The sequence below is a fragment of the Gadus chalcogrammus genome, chromosome 14 (assembly GCF_026213295.1).
Source record: "Gadus chalcogrammus isolate NIFS_2021 chromosome 14, NIFS_Gcha_1.0, whole genome shotgun sequence".
In the NCBI taxonomy this organism is placed as follows: Eukaryota; Metazoa; Chordata; class Actinopteri; order Gadiformes; family Gadidae; genus Gadus; species Gadus chalcogrammus.
The window spans coordinates 12,047,932-12,066,731 of record NC_079425.1 but is presented as its reverse complement, the minus strand read 5'-3'; the positions used below and the strand labels follow the sequence as shown (position 1 = coordinate 12,066,731).

The window sequence follows — 18,800 nt, the reverse complement described above, 5'->3', positions numbered from 1 at the left end:
TATTTCTGTATTCAAATGGAATGTACAAAGTTCACTTAGAGGCATGACTTTCCTTCACAAACACACGTAAGCACAAAAACACACACACACTCACAAACACACACGCACACACACAAACACACACACACACACACACACACAGACACACAGAAACACCCACAAAGATGTACACGTGCACAAACACACGCAAGCATATAAAAACACACACGCACACACACACTCACAAAAACACAAACAAACAAATACCCACCTTCACCAATACACACACTCACACAGACAAACACACACACACACACACACACACACACACACACACACACACACACACACACACACACACACACACACACACACACACACACACACACACACACACACACACACACACACACACACAGAGACAGAGGTCACCTCTTCCTTTTCAGCCCTTGGAAGTGAGAGTAGACGGGAAATTGAGTCCAGCCCTGACCAAGGCCTGTGTTCAATAAGTTCCAGGAGAATAGGGAGCGTGTGTGAAGAACACACATTTCTCTGTATATCTGAACAGAGAAATGACTCAACATTCAGTGGACGGAGGGCATGCGTGGTTCAGTTCCTGTCTCCTTCACTTTGCTTCCCATCTGTCTGAACACAATGGGGACGAAGCCAGAGACAAGACAAAGAGAGAGAGAGAGAGAGAGAGAGAGAGAGAGAGAGAGAGAGAGAGAGAGAGAGAGAGAGAGAGAGAGTGAGAGTGAGAGTGAGAGAGTGAGAGAGAGAGAGAGAGAGAGAGAGAGAGAGAGTGAGAGTGAGAGAGAGAGAGAGAGAGAGAGAGAGAGAGAGAGAGAGTTCCAGAAGGATGTGTGTCTCTGATGTGGTTTGGGGTGTGACCCTGTGCAGGATCTCAGAAAGCACACCAGACAGACTGAGGGTGGGGGGGGGGGGGATGGATGGATCGAGGAAGGTCAAAAGAAAGAGGTGAAGAGCAAGCACGGGACAGAAGACATGATTATAAAACAGAGGTTTGGGATGTGGAGGCGATGATGAAGTCGGGTAAGGGGGTTGGGGATGGGATAGGGGTTTAGTGGGTGCATGGGTTGCCAATCAGAGGGATGGACGGCTGGAAAATGCTCAGCTGTGTGTGTCTGGAAGCACCATCAGGAACGTTTACACAGAGGAAGAGCAGACACGGCATTGGTCCTGTCAAAAGAAAAGGAGTGCTGAAAGATATTCCTAACACTCCTCTCCTCTGCTCTCCTCAGATGTGAATGAGTGTCAGAATCCGGGCATCTGCGGCCCAGGCCAGTGCTACAACACCATCGGGAACTACACCTGCATCTGCCCCGTGGACTACATGCAGATCAACGGAGGAAACAACTGCATGGGTGAGTGTTGGAGGCTCATGGTGGAATGGCGGTGTCTGTTTGTGGCGCGCGTATGTGTGTGTGTGTGTGTGTTTGTGTGTTTGTATGGTACAAACTGCAGACTATGTGGTCCCGTGATAACCTCTGCCTTTTATCCTCACACACATACACACACTCACACACACACACACACACACACACACACACACACACACACACACACACACACACACACACACACACACACACACACACACTAACTCGCATACTCACAAACAGACATGAGGAAGAGCTACTGCTACAGAAACTTCTACACGGACAACGCCACATGTGATGCGGAGCTGACCTTCAACATGACAAAGAAGATGTGCTGCTGCTCCTACAACATCGGCCGCGCCTGGAACAAACCCTGCGAGCAGTGTCCTGTTCCCAGCACTAGTATGTTTACACACACACACACACACACACACACACACACACACACACACACACACACACACACACACACACACACACACACACACACACATACACACACTCTCACACACACACACACACACCTGAAGGCACAAGTTGTTTTACCTGTGTTTAAAAGAATTAGACACACTAGTGTGTTGCGAGCGTCCTGATGAGAGTGAACTCCTGCCAGATACCGGCTTTGTTTTGTCCTTGATCCAGATGAGTTCCTCAGTCTGTGCGGCAGTGTGAGGCCGGGATACTACATAGACATCTACACCGGACAAGTCATCGGTGAGCCTCCACCTCTCTTGTCCCGCTAGGCCTCGCCGTGTGGAGAAGAGAACGGTTCTGTTGAGTGTTGACTCTCCTTCCTCGTCTTCCTCCTCCTCTTCCTCTCCCCCCCATCCTCGTGTCAGACATTGACGAGTGCCGGCAGATCCCGGGCGTCTGCGAGAACGGCCTCTGCATCAACATGGTCGGGAGTTTCAGGTGCGAGTGTCCCCTGGGCTTCGTCTACAACAACAAGATGCTAGTCTGTGAAGGTAACCTCCCCTCACACACGCACACACAATCTCACTATGTGAAGCGCTTTGAGTGCCTTGAAAAGCGCTATATTAAAGCAATGAAATATTATAATGATTATAATTCAATAAAAACTGCTCAGGGTTGTGTTTAGTCTCACTCAACTGAACACACACATGGATCAAACAGTTATCTGCCAGCAACACAGACGTTAACAACGAAAGTTATAGACAGTGCATTTTTCCTTGGTTAAGCTTTTCATACCTCCTCCCTTCCCTTCCATGGCTAGACATCGACGAATGCCAGAACGGTCCAGTTTGCCAGCAGAACGCAGCCTGTCTGAATATGCCGGGGAGCTATCGTTGCGAGTGCAAGCCTGGCTATCGCTTCACCTCCTCGGGACAGTGTATGGGTAAGGTTACAGGGGTTTACTATCGGACGAGTCGGTTTGACCGCTGATTTCATAGCCCACCTGCCACCTGCCACCTTTCACTGCCTCTGGCTTTGGATGACAGCATCTCAGAAGTAATGTTGTAATGTTTTGTGCCACCAGCGGCCTCCTGCAAGCAATGTGTCTGTCCGTGTGTGTGTGTGTGTGTGTGTGTGTGTGTGTGTGTGTGTGTGTGTGTGTGTGTGTGTGTGTGTGTGTGTGTGTGTGTGTGTGTGTTTGTGTGTGTATGTAAATAAATGTAACAGGTTGCAGTTGAACCAAAGGAGACACGTTTTATTGTCAATAAGGGTGATTCAATCTTGTTAGCGGCAGGAACTGTATTGAAGATGGGCGAAACATTTTCAACAATTTGTGAAATTGCCTTTAATTTTGATACAGGTTTAATTTAACAAATGATCTCACGTAATTATAAAATAGTATAGCATTGAAGAAATTAAATATGCAGATTTGATTGATGTAATGTTAAGGGTAATTGACAAACAAACACACACACAAACACACACAGTTTGTATTTGTGGATCACCCAAGGGTGTTTAATGTGAACAAGAACCCCATCTCCTGCACGCTCTAGCCTAATGAGCTTTGTTTAGCCTGTTGAGCTGAATTAGGTGACACGTGGTGATCCAAACATTCCTAACGTGTGCTTAGCTGAATGGACAGGAGTGGGAGCTGCCTGACAGCCACAGCTCGGGAACGAACTGCAGTGCTGTTGTAGCGCTAGCTCGGAAGGGGGTGTCGTTGTGAAAATGCATATCATGTGTTGCAGGGATTAACTGATGGCTGTTTTATGAGCTGAGAGTCTTAACACCTTGCTCTGCAATTGAAACAATCTGGACAGGACTCCTGTGATACTGAGTCACACATCTTTAATCAGCGTTCCCTGTAACCTCTCCTGGATTCCTCTCTTCATGCACATTAAGGGCTGTCATTTTCGACATATTCAGACGTTAGTCAGAGTCAAATGTGCTATGACCTAAAAGTAGCAATGAGCCAATAGTTAGTTAGTTCCTTGATTTTCAGGGACTTTAGAGCAACAGAACAGAACATCAAATTGGTAATGTTACATAGTTGCTTTTTACTTCAGTAATGGTTATGTAAAGAGAGTGGCTAATAAGAGGCTAGAATGAACAGTGTTCATTGCCTTTGGAATGTAGCATTCACATTCTCAGTCAGCGGAGTGACATTTTTAATTTTCAATGATTTATTGTCATGAAAGTGTTCATTCATCTGTAAGGCCTACCGTGAGTAACTGTCCCTGTTCCCTGTTCCCAGATCGCAATGAGTGTCTTGAGAACCCTGGTGTGTGCAGTCCTGGCCAGTGCATCGATACGCTCGGAAGCTACCGCTGCATCTGTCCCAATGGCTTTAAAACCACCACGGATGGCTCCATGTGTATCGGTGAGTTGACCCAAGGATCCCTCTAGTCGTTTAGCGATATTCAGACATGTCCTCCCGCATTTTCCGCGTACATTTTCCGCATATATTAGAAACACAGATGGGTGTGCTGAAATACTCCAAATGTCACATCTCATTTTTCAGTGCATAAATGTCCTGCATTGTAGTCTGTGTAATATCGATGCCATGGTTCATTTGAAGTTAAATAGGCAAAACAGTCTTAATTCCGAGGGAACTTCAACTTTTGTACAAGGTTTTTAGCACAAGAAAACTCCTATGATTTCTTGTATCTGCGCGGTATATCTCTACCTAGAGCCTTTGCTCGACCTTCCTGCGTAAATCATGTCCACAGCTAATGGAATAACCAGATGCTGTTGCCTTGATGCTGCTATTGTTCGGTGTCCTGGATTAGCCTCGAGAAACCGAAGGAAGCAACGTTTGCCTGTCACACTGTTTACTAAATAATGAGTCATTCAACCAACACTTTCATTTAATTGTGTGTTTCCAGACGTGGACGAGTGTGAGAAGCAGGCTTGCGGCAACGGGACGTGTAAGAACACGGTGGGCTCATACAACTGCCTCTGCTACCCGGGATTCGAGAACTCACACAACCACGACTGCATAGGTGTGTGTGTGTGTGTGTGTGTGTGTGTGTGTGTGTGTGTGTGTGTGTGTGTGTGTGTGTGTGTGTGTGTGTGTGTGTGTGTGTGTGTGTGTGTGTGTGTGTGTGTGTGTGTGTGTGTGTGTGTGTGTGAAAAAAAATAATGGAGACATGGAGAGCTGTTTGAGAGTAACAGAATCCCAGCCGTATTGATTCAGGCTTTGTGACACGCTTTGTGTGTGATGCTTGTTGTCAGACGTCGACGAGTGCGGAGTGCAGAGAGGGCTGTGCAGGAACGGCCAGTGTCTCAACACCGTGGGGACCTTCTACTGCGTGTGTGGAGACGGATACGAACTCTCTGCCGACGGACGGGTCTGCAATGGTACGGTGACGCCTCGGTCGACCAACTCATGTGACGAATTCTCCGTCTTTTGGCCTTATCATTGTGTTTACTGAGTGGTTTGGGACGTGTGTGTGCTCTTTGTTCAGATATCAACGAGTGTGCGGTAAACCCTGGGACCTGCGGCGTGGGGGTCTGCGTCAACCTGGACGGATCCTACAGGTGCATCTGTCCAGCAGGCTACTACCTGCATGAGGAGACCTGCGAAGGTAATGCGCTCTATAGCTCCATCGCTCCCCAGCTCCTTAGCTTCGTAGCTCCATCACTTCATCGCTCCATCGTTCCATATCTCCATCGCTCTCTAGCCTCGTTGCTACACAGTCCCATAGTTCCCTAACTCCCTAGCTCCATAGCTCCATCGCTCCATAGCTCCCTAGCTCCATCTCCCCATAGCTCCATTGCCCCATAGTTCAGTAGCTCCATAGCTCCATAGTTTCATAGTTCCGTTCTGTTCTCTATAGCTCTTTGTTGGGCTTACTATTCCTGCTTTTGGCTTTTCCTAAAGCTGCAAAATGGTTTAACACCTGGAAAATGGTAATGGATGAGGTGTGATACCCCCCCTACTATTAAGACACACAAACACCCCCCCACACACACCCCCCCCCCACACACACACACACACACACACACACACACACACACACACACACACACACACACACACACACACACACACACACACACACACACACACACACACACACACACACACACACACACACAACCCAAATACTCAACCATAACCACGCTTCAGACTCAATGTCGTGGTTTACCAGAAGAGTTTTGAATACAACCTCCATTCATTGACTTTAATGTCATCCTCTTCTAGTCCATCCTTCCATCCTACACACCATCTCCTCACGTGTCAGAGTGGAGCGAGGGGGGGGGGGGGGGGGGGGTAAACCAGGCCACTTGAGTTGTTTGGGCAGCCTTAGGGCTTGGGGAGGAGATGCTGGGCAGACCTCTGGCCTGGGAATCGGTTCCCGGAAGCAGAGTGAGCAGGGGGAGTACGAAGAGGAGGAGGACGACGAGGAAGAGCAGGCAGACACTCCGCCAACCCGACCGGCAGCAGCTGCACTTCATGACGGATGCACACCAGCGCCGTTAATCCCAAACGCACACAAGAAGTCGTAGTCCTTTTTGAGTGCGATGAGATACTTGTTGAATTAGACCCAGGTGGTTAATCACAGGCTGCTCCGACATACGGATCAAAGATACAGCTTTGTACTGCGCTAGAGTTACACCATCCCCATACCGGCCAACACGAGGCACCAACGTTATCACCTCACACTGTTTACAGAAGCTCTGTGATAAGTTTAAACCCAACACAAGTCGGTAACCTTTGTATACAATGTTGTTTTTGTACATGTATTTGAATACTGACAATGTCTCTCATTTGGGTACTTAAACTTAAGCCGACAGTAGAACAATACAATGCAACCACATCAATCATCTACCGTAGATTCCCTACTTTAGGGCAAAGCACCACATCACGTTTGTATGTCTCATGGCTCTCAGCCCTAGGCCATACACTGGTATTTGCTTATTATTAATGCAGATCTTGGTTAAGCACTGCCAAGAGAAGATGTGTGGAGCTTTCTGAACACCAATGGAATATAAGCGAAGGTGTGACGTGCACGTAGGGCAACGAGCAAAAGCACCAAAACCTGCAAAACATGGTCTGGACTTTATGTCTGCTTCTCAAGTGACAGGTACTGTGTTTTTGACGGTTTTCACAGTGAACTAGTGACATTAATGAACAGGGACAGGGTTAGGCATCATGCTCGCGGTTGACTACATGGTCAACTGAGGACAGCAGACCTTCTACAACCAATGATCATGAATCATTTGATTGTGCAATGTATTTAACATCGTCTTCAATGTCCGTCTCTGGCAGATATCGACGAGTGCTCGCAGTCGCCGGACATCTGCTTGTTTGGGACATGCTCCAACACAGAGGGGAGCTTCACGTGCCTGTGTCCAGAGGGCTTCCAGGTCTCCCCAACGGGACGCAGATGTCAGGGTACGTATGACCTCAACAAGTCCAGAGAGAGAGAGAGAGAGAGAGAGAGAGAGAGAGAGAGAGAGAGAGAGAGAGAGACGCCATAGTGCGATTTAGCGTTATAGCGAGGGAGATAGAGAGAGAGAGAGAGAGAGAGAGAGAGAGAGAGAGAGAGAGAGAGAGAGAGAGAGAGAGAGAGAGAGACGCCATAGTGCGATTTAGCGTTATAGCGAGGGAGATAGAGAGAGAGAGAGAGAGAGAGAGAGAGACGCCATAGTGCGATTTAGCGTTATAGCGAGGGAGATAGAGAGACTCATTGTAAGGAAACTGGGGTGATGACATCAGCGACTAAGCAGCCATTTGCTTTATGAACACCATTAACCAGAAAATGTATTCAAATGGTTTCATGCCTGGGCCACTGGGCCTCCATATTGATATTCAACAAAATCAACAGAGGAATCGATAAAGGTGTATACATGGGGTTAATACACCTATTTCCTAGTACCCAACATGACAATTACTTTTGATTTGATCTATCTTGCTATAGATCTATTAACCTCCGACTTGGTGTCAACTGTATGTGTGCGTCCTGCTAGTGCACTCGCTCTCTGAGTGCTCTTTGAGTTGTGCGGGCAGCATAGCATGCCCAGCTGTTGCTGCTGCTGCAGTGGCTGCTCAGCCCAAGGGTGGATCTGAACAGATCACTTTTCCATTTCCTCATCTTGTGTGTGCGTTTGTGTGTCTGTCGTCTGGACAGATGTGTGTGTGTGTGTGTGTGTGTGTGTGTGTGTGTGTGTGTGTGTGTGTGTGTGTGTGTGTGTGTGTGTGTGTGTGTGTGTGTGTGTGTGCGAGTGTGTCTGTGTGTACAATTTTTTGGGTGTGTACCTATGAATGTGTGTGTAGTCGTTTGTGTGCATTTCTGTATGCATGTATGTGCATGTGTCTGTATGTGTGTTTGTATGTGCGCATGTGTTTGTGTGTGTGTGTGTGTGTGTGTGTGTGTGTGTGTGTGTGTGTGTGTGTGTGTGTGTGTGTGTGTGTGTGTGTGTGTGTGTGTGTGTGTGTGTGTGTGTGTGTGTGTCCGTACTATATGCATGTTTGCTTTCAGGCTGGGCGGATGGGTCTCTCTCCAGGCTTGACTCCTAACAGGGAGTTCCCCCTCCAAACACTGAAGTGATGACATCATAAGTTCAGCAAGGCAGTTTGCAGTTCACACTTTTAGGCCATTTTTTTCATTTTGGTTTCTTTGGCAGCTGGGATTGAGGAGGGAGAAAGACATGGAGGAATGGAGAGGAGAGCTGGCTTAACTAGAGGGGCAAACAAGGGTAGCTTGAGATGCCCAAAGAACTGAAACCAAATACAGACCTACAAACCAAATACGTGTCCTACATAGGAAAGAACATTCATTGTTATTCAGTTGAGGCACCAACTATTTGATTAGAGAACAAATTTTAGAATTACAACTGGAAATAATAAAATGGGCTTCTTGTGTTTTATATATAACAACATGACAAAAGTTAGTACAAGTCATTTTAGGACACATTGGTAGGTTCCCTGGCTCATGATAGCTAGGTTAGATCTTTAGCTGGTAAGAATAACTGGCAACAGTTTTTTCAACAAATGAGAAGGACAGTTACTCTGGATGAAAGGCACTATTGAGAAAATGACTGTACAGTGTTTAAGAAGAGTACGGTCTGTGACAGGACTTTTAATCAAGAGTACAACAGGTACACACACACGCGCACATACACACACGCACACACACACACAAACACACACACACACACACTGAAACTTGGAAAACAGCTGTGCAAAGAGCACATAAGTCTCTTTTTAAGAAGGGCTGACAAATCAGTTTTACAGAGGAGGGAAACATGAGACTCTTTGACATTCTTCACAAAGCACCAGGTGCACATGGATGCGATATTTTCTCCTGAGCCAGGTGTTAGTGTTCTACGTGTGTGTGTCAGTGTGCGTGTGCAAATACATTGAATGCTACAGTTTTAGGATAGAAGACAATGAATGAACGCCTGAAAAGATCTTAACTTCAACATGAATTATGTTGGTGTACATGTGCGCATGTGGATGTGTGTGGGTGCATGCACGCACCACATGCAAGCATTCGCACAGTTGGTCATGTGGATTATTTGCCTTGCGTTAAGGGAAGGCCAGTGCTGCCATATGCTTCTCATTACGACCCAGTCCCTCCGGCAGCAGAAACAACAGCCCTCTGAACCAGTCGGTGAAAGACAGAGGGGGAGACTGTAGACAGTAGATTCACAGCACCAAAGGCCAAATGTCCGAGATATAATTAAGATATATTATTTTTCTATTATTAAAACCCATTCCCTCCCTCCCTCTTTGCCATCCATCTGTCTGTTCTTCTCTCTCTCTTCTCTGTTTGTCGGGGCTCTCAGACTTCCGTGAGAGCTACTGCTTCACTCAGTTCGAGAACGGACGCTGCATGGCCCCAAGGTCCCTCAACACCACCAAAGAGCACTGCTGCTGCACATCCACGATTGGCCAGGGATGGGGAGACCCCTGTGAGATCTGCCCCAGCAAGGACGAGGGTGGGTTGATCTGCCATCCAAGTAGCAGCTATGGATTCTGATTTGATCAACTAGAAACTGTTGACGGCAAATTTGTGTCGAAAGCAAATTTGCAATATAAAATGTTCTTTCCCTGATGCCATAACAAATGGAATTGAATGGAAAAAGTCCTATTTTGTATACCTATGTATTGCCCCCTACAGCTTGGTAGGGGTATTGGTTTTGAAACATGGACATGCTGATGCCCTTGCAAACACAAACACATGCACGTAGTTCCAGGACATTAGGTAGGTACTTTATGGGCAAAGTGTGGTAAAGGGGGTGTTTTTGTATTGATTGTGTTGGATCTTTGTGTGATTTTGTGTTCCAGAGGCCTACACCAATCTATGTCAGTTCTCTGGATACACACGAGGGGTTGATGACAATCCTATTGGTTGGTCTGCCCGTTTGTCTTTATGTCTGTCTGTCTATCTGTCTGAACGTGTGCATGTCTGTTCATCTAGGTATATAAGAAAGGTTTTCTTTATAAAGCATATTTTTAAAAACAATCACGTTGTGAAACATTTTTAAATAGCAATTCAAATGTACCCGTTTTAAGCAACAAAATTAATTGAATATTCAACGTTACACCAAAATGTATAATCAAGTGTGTTGGTGTGTCTTTCTGCTTCCTAACTATAGATATTGATGAGTGCATCTACGAGCAATGCGATAATGGCCAGTGTATCAACACAGACGGCTCGTTCCGCTGTGAATGTCCCATGGGATACCGGCTGGGCACCACTGGAGTAACCTGTGAAGGCCAGTTCACACCCTCCCTCTCTTGCTCTTTCTCTATCCCTCTCTGTCTCTTTCTTTATCCCTCTCCCTCTCTCTGTCTTATCCCCCTTCTCCATCGCTTTCTCTCTCTCTTTGTCTGTCTCTCTATGTATCTGTTCCTCTCTCGCCCTTAGCTCAACTAATCTAAACTCAAGTGTTTATTGTGCCTTTCTTCAACACAAACAGACACCGATGAGTGTGACATCGGCAACCCTTGTGGCAACGGAACGTGCACCAACGTGATTGGAGGGTTTGAGTGTGCATGTGACAACGGCTTTGAACCTGGCCCCATGATGACCTGCGAAGGTAGGGAGAACTTTCAGCCAACACGCCTCCACGCTGAACAAGCATCATTTAATAAAACGTTTACAGCAGTACAGCAATAACAACGATTGTCGCCTGTCGTCTCCCATGCAGACATCAACGAGTGTTCCCAGAATCCCTTGCTGTGTGCCTTCCGCTGCGTCAACGTGGTGGGCTCTTATGAGTGTAAATGTCCCACGGGCTACGTGTTGCGAGACGACAAGAGGATGTGCAAAGGTACTGCAGCCAGTTCGCTCCAGAGATGTGTTGTTTTAAGGGGAAGGCAGAGACCAGCTCCTTATATGAATTGACGTAACGTCCGTGCGTCGGTTGCAAGTCCCATGCGGGGACTTGCAACCGAGACAAGACGCCCTTGTCTTGACGAGATGTAAAACCCTCTCCTGACACCGTCACCGGCTGAGTGGCTGTTTACGCCACAGCCCTCCACAGATACAAGGGGTGTCATGGGTACGGTTGTGATTTGGAGAGAACCGTAGAGAGCTGGGGGGGGGGGGGGGGGTGGTGAGTCAGGCACTCTTTACTAGCATGGCTGTTTAGACTACGCTTGGAACAGACCACCGACCCTCTCAGCACGTGTACCGTGTAACTCCCTGTGGGAGTTGGTGGGGGGAGATAAGGCTGTTCCAGAGAGTGTGTGTGCATGTGTGTGAGAGTGAAGGCATGTACTTCACATGTTGTCCCTGTGTTCCAGACCAGAACGAGTGTGAAGACGGCCTGGACGACTGCGCCAGCAACGGCATGACTTGCAAGAACCTCATCGGAACGTTCATGTGCATCTGTTCCCCGGGATACATGCGGAAACCCAACGGAGAGGGCTGCATCGGTGAGATAGCACGCTGCAGCCAAGGTTCACAAACTACATGTATCATTCAGGGAAGTCCAATGCTTGAACCACCTGGCTTTTTAAAGTGAGTTTGAGAGCTTGGCTTTCCTCACAAAAGCCCCATTAAGATGTTGCAGACAATATTAAGTGCAATAATAAACAAAACTTCTCCAAACAGAATTGTTGGAGATGCTCGATAAACACTGGAAACATTTGTTTGCATCTATTTGACGTACAGAAAACCCGACATACATAAAGTAACAGAATTGTTATGCTAACGAAATTCCGAACAGCGCCATATTTCTTGACAGTGTTTAAAGTTGTTTATGTTTGTGTGTTTGTGCGTGTGTGTGCATGTGGGTCCGTTTGTGTGTGTGTGGGTGTGTGGGCATGCATGAGTGTGTGTGTGTGTGTGTGTGTGTGTGTGTGTGTGTGTGTGTGTGTGTGTGTGTGTGTGTGTGTGTGTGTGTGTGTGTGTGTGTGTGTGTGTGTGTGTGTGTGTGTGTGTGTGTGTGTGTTGTGTTTGTGTCCATGTTCCAGATCTGAACGAGTGTGGCAAACCAGGCACCTGTAAGAATGGCCGTTGTGAGAACACCATTGGAAGCTTCCGTTGTAGATGTGACCAAGGATTCGAAGCCAACCCCACCCAGACGGAGTGCATAGGTCTGTCTCCCATATCTTATTTCACATATCCTATTTTCCCTTCTACTCAGACACTGTAGAACATAGGTGGATTATATTTGAATAGATTGGATTAAATTCAAATATGTTAAAAATAAATCCAATGGTGACCAATTAAATTCAAAGTAAACCCATTCACATCAACTTGTGATGACATGATCAACATGAATAGGCCATGAATAGTGTTATTATGCAAACCATTTCTCTCAAGGAGCCTATCTAAGTAAAGACGAGAATGTTCTTTAGCCACAACGCTAGCAACAACTGTTAAGGGGCAACTCTTCCATATAATCCTGATCGGAGCCTTGTTGGGAAAATACTCTGATTCGCTTTGTCCCTACAAACGCTGAGAGAATTTAGCTGAGGAACCGGGGTGGGTCGCTGCAAAGACAGCGGTGAGGACAAAGCTGTAGGTCTTATCTGTGCAAGGCCTGGCTCTCACAGGCCCTGCACATCCCCTCCACGTTGAGATCGGGAGGGTTTGCGTTGCCTGGTGGGAACTAAGGTCGCACAGGAAGAGAATGGGGTTGATAGGTTGTCCTGCATCCTTCCTGTCACACTGGCCCACCCACATGAACCGGGAAGCTTCTGGTCTGTCTGTCTGTCCGTCTGTCTGTACTTATTTGCCTGTCTATCTGTATTGTCTTTTCTGTCTGTCCGACTAAACATTTGGGAGCCATGTGCAGTCAGGATGTGGGAGGATTTGTCAAAATAAACCTTGCTCTAAATCTGCTCTTTGATTTAGAGTTTCACCTTTGTTTGTATTTTAGTTTCTTTGTAATAGTCTTTAAATATGTCTGTGGCAAAATTTCAGCACATGTGGAATTCTGTTGACCGGATATGTTATGTTTACTTCTAAGAAGAGGTTTGTGTTAACCCTAACGACACACACACACACACACACACACACACACACACACACACACACACACACACACACACACACACACACACACACACACACACACACACACACACACACACACACACGCACACGCGCACACACATACTCATAGCTAATGGCCATCTCATCCGGTGCCTCCCCTGTGCTCTCTAGATAACCGCCAGGGTTTCTGCTTCACCGAGGTCCTGACCACACTCTGTCAGATGACGTCCAGCAACAGGAACATGGTGACCAAGTCCGAGTGCTGCTGCGATGGGGGCCGGGGCTGGGGAACAGGCTGTGAGCTCTGCCCCCTCCCCGGGACCACCCAGTACAAGAAGATGTGTCCCCTGGGCCCAGGTTACACCACAGATGGCAGAGGTACCAAGTGAAAGTGAAACTTAAATGCTATGGAAAAATAAAAAAATTAAATTATGTTAATAATGTGTATATATATGTATAATCAATATATATACATTTATTTTCTTTTTTTGCATCTTTCTATTAACATTGAACCTCTGTGTGTACATTTAATTTGAATAGTGCCTTTAAAGTATACTATAACTACATCAGGAGAAGCCATGCTAAATGTCATTATACCTGAGTATCATGACCAGCATTCTTCCAAATATAAATATATATATATATATATATATATTTATATATAAATACATACACAGAGCCTTCACAAAAAGCAATTACACCTGAAAATGATTATTTTTAAGGCAACCAATTTAACCCAACAACAACCTGGAGAAGAAGAGATCTGGTTTCTGTGCCGAAATCTAACAACAGCCATTGTCCTGTTCCTCCCAGACATAGACGAGTGTCGCGTGATGGGGAATCTGTGCAGGAACGGCCAGTGCATCAACATGCTGGGCTCCTATAGCTGCGTCTGCAAGGCAGGCTACACCACGGATATCACTAGCACGCTGTGTGTGGGTGAGGACTCACATTCTACGCTTATCTCTAGCTTCTTCTCTATCAGCTGTGACCCTCCCCACACATCCCTCAGTCCTGCTGTCTAGGAAAGAATTGAAAAACTACCTGGAGGGAGTAGCTCTCGCTCCCCATCGAAAAACAAAGGAGAAGAAGGGAAAAAATGCAGTCCGTCTCATCTTTCTCCCTTCATGGAATGTCTGGCCTTAAGATCAAACTGTCTCATATTCTCGCTGACACATTCTCCCTCTATGTGTGTCTCTCTGGCTTTTGCTTTCCGTTTCTCTGTCCTTCAAACTCTCTCTCTCTCTCTCTCTCTCTCGCTCTCTCTCTCTCTCTCTCTCTCTTTCTGTCTATGTCTCCCTCTCTCTCTGTCTCTGTATCTCCCTCTCTCTATCTCCCGAAAGACGTGGATGAGTGCATCCAGGCACCCAAGCCTTGTAACTTCATCTGCAAGAATTCAGAAGGAGGCTATCTCTGCTCCTGCCCACGCGGATACATCCTTCAGGAGGACGGGAAGAGCTGCAAAGGTGAGCAACACAGACACAGACACACACACACACACACACACACACACACACACACACACACACACACACACACACACACACACACACACACACACACACACACACACACACACACACACACACACACAAACACACACATAAACACACACACACACACACACACACACACACACACACACACACACACACACACACACACACACACACACACACACACACATACACACACAGGCAGGTGTTTGTCTAAGTGTGTATCTTGGGTGTCAATGGTTCCTCCTCACTAGACAGTGCACATCTGTGCCCATTTGTTAGGCTTGTTTTGGAGTCTAAACAAGCGTGCTCTTCTCCTCTCCGTTGACTTCGCCAGCCTTGACTCCCAGTTTCCAGTGTCTGCTTCCTCAACAGTTCATTTGTAGTTCACTGACTTGATAGAGAATTAATAGACATGCTGGGGGTGGGGGAGAGGGACATCTTGTGAAAGCAATATCACAACATCCCCCAACGGCAACTATATTAAACTCCTTGACCTCTATTCCTGTTGGGTGATTTTGCGGTTATTTTACATGTACCACATGTCTAATTCTGATTCTGCTTGCCTCTCAGATCTGGATGAGTGCTCAAGCAAACAGCACAACTGTCAGTTCCTGTGCGTCAACACAATTGGAGGATTCACCTGCAAATGTCCTCCAGGATTCACACAGCATCACACAGCCTGTATAGGTAACTCAAAATGCCCTTTTCTCACAAAGTTTTATATTGAATTCTTTGTGTATTCTATATCTTCAAACTCACTCATGCCTTCTGGCTCTCAGTGCCAAAACCCATATTTTCCCTCGTACTTTCTTACTTAACTTTCGAACAAACGCAACAGCATTTAGATAACTCATAGTATATCTCGTCCCAGCTTGTAAAAGACCCTTCAAGCACCTCAGTCTAAAGCCCCCTAACCCTCTCAGAGAGTTAATAGACGCAGACTGATATCACGCTGATCTCATTAGGCCCCAATGGGTTTGAGTCATGGGAGCCTAGCAATGACTTGTTGTGGAGCACTGCAGTAGGTTGTCATGGTGACCTCTTCCTTTTTTTTTATGCCTCTCGCTCTCTTACTCTCTCTCCGTCGACCACAAGGCAGCTCCCATGTCAAAAGCCTTATGTCCCCTCTTCAGAGCTAATCCCACACCACCTCAAAGTCTTGCAGAAGCTGTGTTTAAAGGTTATATTGAAGGGTGATTATGTGCTCAGGACAAGGCTTGTAGCCATGCTTGGTTGTTTCACAGTTTGGGGATTGATTAGCATTTTACACCTTTACCGAGTGGTATAATCTCACTTGATGTGACAGAGCCAGTTCGGTTTTTTCAAAATGCACCAAAAGTGTGGCGCAACCGTCTCTCTTAGGCCTATTAAGCGGTTGTAGGATTTAAAAGTACTAACTTCTGCATTGCATTGTTCCTTGTGTAGACAATAACGAGTGTGCCTCGGACCCTAATCTGTGCGGCAGCAATGGTGTCTGCCAGAACAGTCCAGGAAGTTACAATTGTGATTGTCAACGTGGATTTTCATTGGACCCTGCCGGACAAACATGTGAAGGTCGGTGACTAATAGAAACCTCCTTACCTCCCTCCCTACCACCCAACGCCCCTCCCCCTCCCTTACTCTCCCAAAAAGCCCCCTCTTACACACACATTATTGTATGTTTGTACATCGCGGCACTTACAAATAGTACTTAGCATTGTGTAGCATCTTATCCTAACTATCCTTTTTGTATAGGGGGAATGGGTTAACCTAGCAATTATAAGTCCCTTGGTACTTTTCCTATGAACATCCATACCGACTGCAATATATTGTTGTTTCTCTTTTTTCTGACAATAAGTAATAATAATAATAATAATAATGTAAACCACCCTCGTCTTTAGTAAATGTGTTTCAGTTTAATTCTCATTGTGTGCGTGTGTGTGTGTGTGTGTTCCTTTGTGCTCCGGACAGATACGGATGAGTGTGATGATAACCACAGGTGTCAACATGGCTGTCAGAACCTGGTGGGTGGTTACAGGTGTAGCTGCCCTCAGGGATACCTTCAACACTACCAGTGGAACCAGTGCGTTGGTGAGACACAGTTCAGTCCATCAACATTCAATGTTATACTTGGTCACATTGAGCTGCTATACTGTAAACTCTTCGTTTCATTCTATTGCTGTACACAAAACCAATTGCCCGTCACAGTTGTATATAAATAGTGTGCGATTTAGATTTTCGCCTTTCATTCCTACTGCATTAATCCATCTCCCATATTCTCATTCCAGACTTCCTAGTATTGTTTCATGTTCTTTCAGCAGGATGACCTTTTGACTTACTTCCTGTTTATTTCCTGTGACCCAGATGAGAATGAATGTCAAAACAGCCAGATCTGTGGGGGGGCGTCATGCCACAACACACTGGGGAGCTTCCGCTGTGCGTGCCCCACCGGCTTCAACTACCAGCAGAACAGCGGGGGCTGCTCCGATGTCAACGAGTGCTCCTCCAGCCAAAACCCCTGCAACTACGGCTGCTCCAACACGGACGGCGGCTACCTCTGTGGCTGCCCTTCTGGATACTTCCGGGCAGGCCAAGGGTATGTGGGCTAGGGTCAGTGCTTTGCTGAGCATGGCTCTGACGGTGGTAGGGGTGTGTGTAATCACCACATGGTGTGTGTGTGTGTGTGTGTGTGTGTGTGTGTGTGTGTGTGTGTGTGTGTGTGTGTGTGTGTGTGTGTGTGTGTGTGTGTGTGTGGTTGCATTGCAGGCACTGCGTGTCCGGTGCGGGCTTCGACGGCAGCACTGACACCGGCGTCAGTATTGGACAAGCTGGAGTTGGAGATGGAGGTGGAGCGAAAGACGACAACTCTCTCTCTCATGAGGCCTGCTATGAATGTAAGATCAACGGCTATCCCAAGAAGGGACGCAGTCGACGCAGTACGAACTCTACCCAGGAGGGGGAGCACCTCAGTCACCAACAGGTTGGTCTACCCATACCCGAGTGACATTGATTTACTTTCTGTTATGTTTTGCTTCTGCTTACAAGTTTTTTTGTATACGAGTTTGTATATACGGTACATCTTTATCACAGTATCAGTCTCAAAATGGCTTTAAAGAGTATTCACTTTATTCTTCCTTTGCCAAATAATAGCAGGAGGTGGTCAGCATGGCCAGCCTGGACATCGAGGACACCCTCCTGTTCAACCTGAACATCAGTGACCTGAGCGGCGGTGTCCCTATCCTTGAGTTCACGCCAGCGCTGTCCACCCTCAACGACCACATCCGCTACACCATCGACTACGGCAACCAGGAGGGCTACTTTAAGATCCACCAGGCCCAGGGCGTGAGCTACCTCCACCTGGCCAAGAGGAAGAAGGCACTGCCTCCCGGGGCGTATGAGCTCCAGATTAGCAGCGCACCGCTGTACCGCAAGAAGGAGCTGGCCGAGCTGGAGGACAGACACGATAAGGATTACCTCACAGGACAGCTGGGCGACACGCTGAGGATGAGGGTGCAGATCGTCCTCCATTAACCGCCACGGGACAGAGACAGGGGCAGAGGCTGCCACGCTGCGACTGTTGATCCAGGCTCAGACGTTCTCCAAGGAAAACAAAAGAAAGGCCCGAAGCTTAAGCATCTGTGGCTGCTGGAGGAACCACCGAGTCTGGGTCAGCGGTGGTGGGGGAGAGGGCAGCTCCTTCCTTGCTCCAACGTGGAGGAAGGCTTGACACCAAAGAGACAAGGATTGAGGTTTTGTAGGGTGGAAGGGGCGGGTGGGTGTGGGTGGGGGGGTGGGGGGCGAAATAGTTTGATTCCCAAAGACGATTCTACATATCATAGATATACAATCGCCCACGTTTTTGTTTTTTTTTGTTTTAAAACGACCGGCTGATCTTGTCCGTGTGTCATGATCCTCAGATGAAGAACATATTGTCCTGACAAACAACTTCAGCTGTGTGCAAAAAAGTGCTCTAGCGAATGTGAGGGGTGGGGGGTGGGGGATTGTGCAGAGGGGAGAGGTGGCAAGAATTGTTCTATGTTGTATATGATATGTGGAATCGGGCACCA

At 47.0% G+C, this 18,800-nt stretch overlaps 1 protein-coding gene across 1 annotated transcript in view; it reads left to right on the top strand.

Annotated features, from left to right (window-relative positions):
- Positions 1-18,490, top strand: part of LOC130403793 (fibrillin-1-like) — a 44,102-nt gene extending 25,612 nt beyond the window's left edge. The window contains exons 34-59 of the mRNA XM_056608277.1: positions 1,242-1,364; positions 1,623-1,781; positions 2,022-2,093; positions 2,219-2,344; positions 2,614-2,736; positions 4,048-4,173; positions 4,679-4,795; positions 5,028-5,153; positions 5,261-5,380; positions 7,069-7,194; positions 9,591-9,743; positions 10,093-10,155; positions 10,404-10,523; positions 10,728-10,847; positions 10,959-11,081; positions 11,557-11,688; positions 12,229-12,351; positions 13,427-13,633; positions 14,069-14,194; positions 14,599-14,721; positions 15,325-15,441; positions 16,180-16,308; positions 16,705-16,824; positions 17,098-17,329; positions 17,500-17,713; positions 17,884-18,490. Coding sequence (XP_056464252.1) covers positions 1,242-1,364; positions 1,623-1,781; positions 2,022-2,093; positions 2,219-2,344; positions 2,614-2,736; positions 4,048-4,173; positions 4,679-4,795; positions 5,028-5,153; positions 5,261-5,380; positions 7,069-7,194; positions 9,591-9,743; positions 10,093-10,155; positions 10,404-10,523; positions 10,728-10,847; positions 10,959-11,081; positions 11,557-11,688; positions 12,229-12,351; positions 13,427-13,633; positions 14,069-14,194; positions 14,599-14,721; positions 15,325-15,441; positions 16,180-16,308; positions 16,705-16,824; positions 17,098-17,329; positions 17,500-17,713; positions 17,884-18,264 — 3,701 coding nt within the window. The 3' untranslated portion in view covers positions 18,265-18,490. The remainder of the gene's footprint in view (positions 1-1,241; positions 1,365-1,622; positions 1,782-2,021; positions 2,094-2,218; positions 2,345-2,613; positions 2,737-4,047; positions 4,174-4,678; positions 4,796-5,027; positions 5,154-5,260; positions 5,381-7,068; positions 7,195-9,590; positions 9,744-10,092; positions 10,156-10,403; positions 10,524-10,727; positions 10,848-10,958; positions 11,082-11,556; positions 11,689-12,228; positions 12,352-13,426; positions 13,634-14,068; positions 14,195-14,598; positions 14,722-15,324; positions 15,442-16,179; positions 16,309-16,704; positions 16,825-17,097; positions 17,330-17,499; positions 17,714-17,883) is intronic.
- Positions 18,491-18,800: the final 310 nt, after the last annotated feature.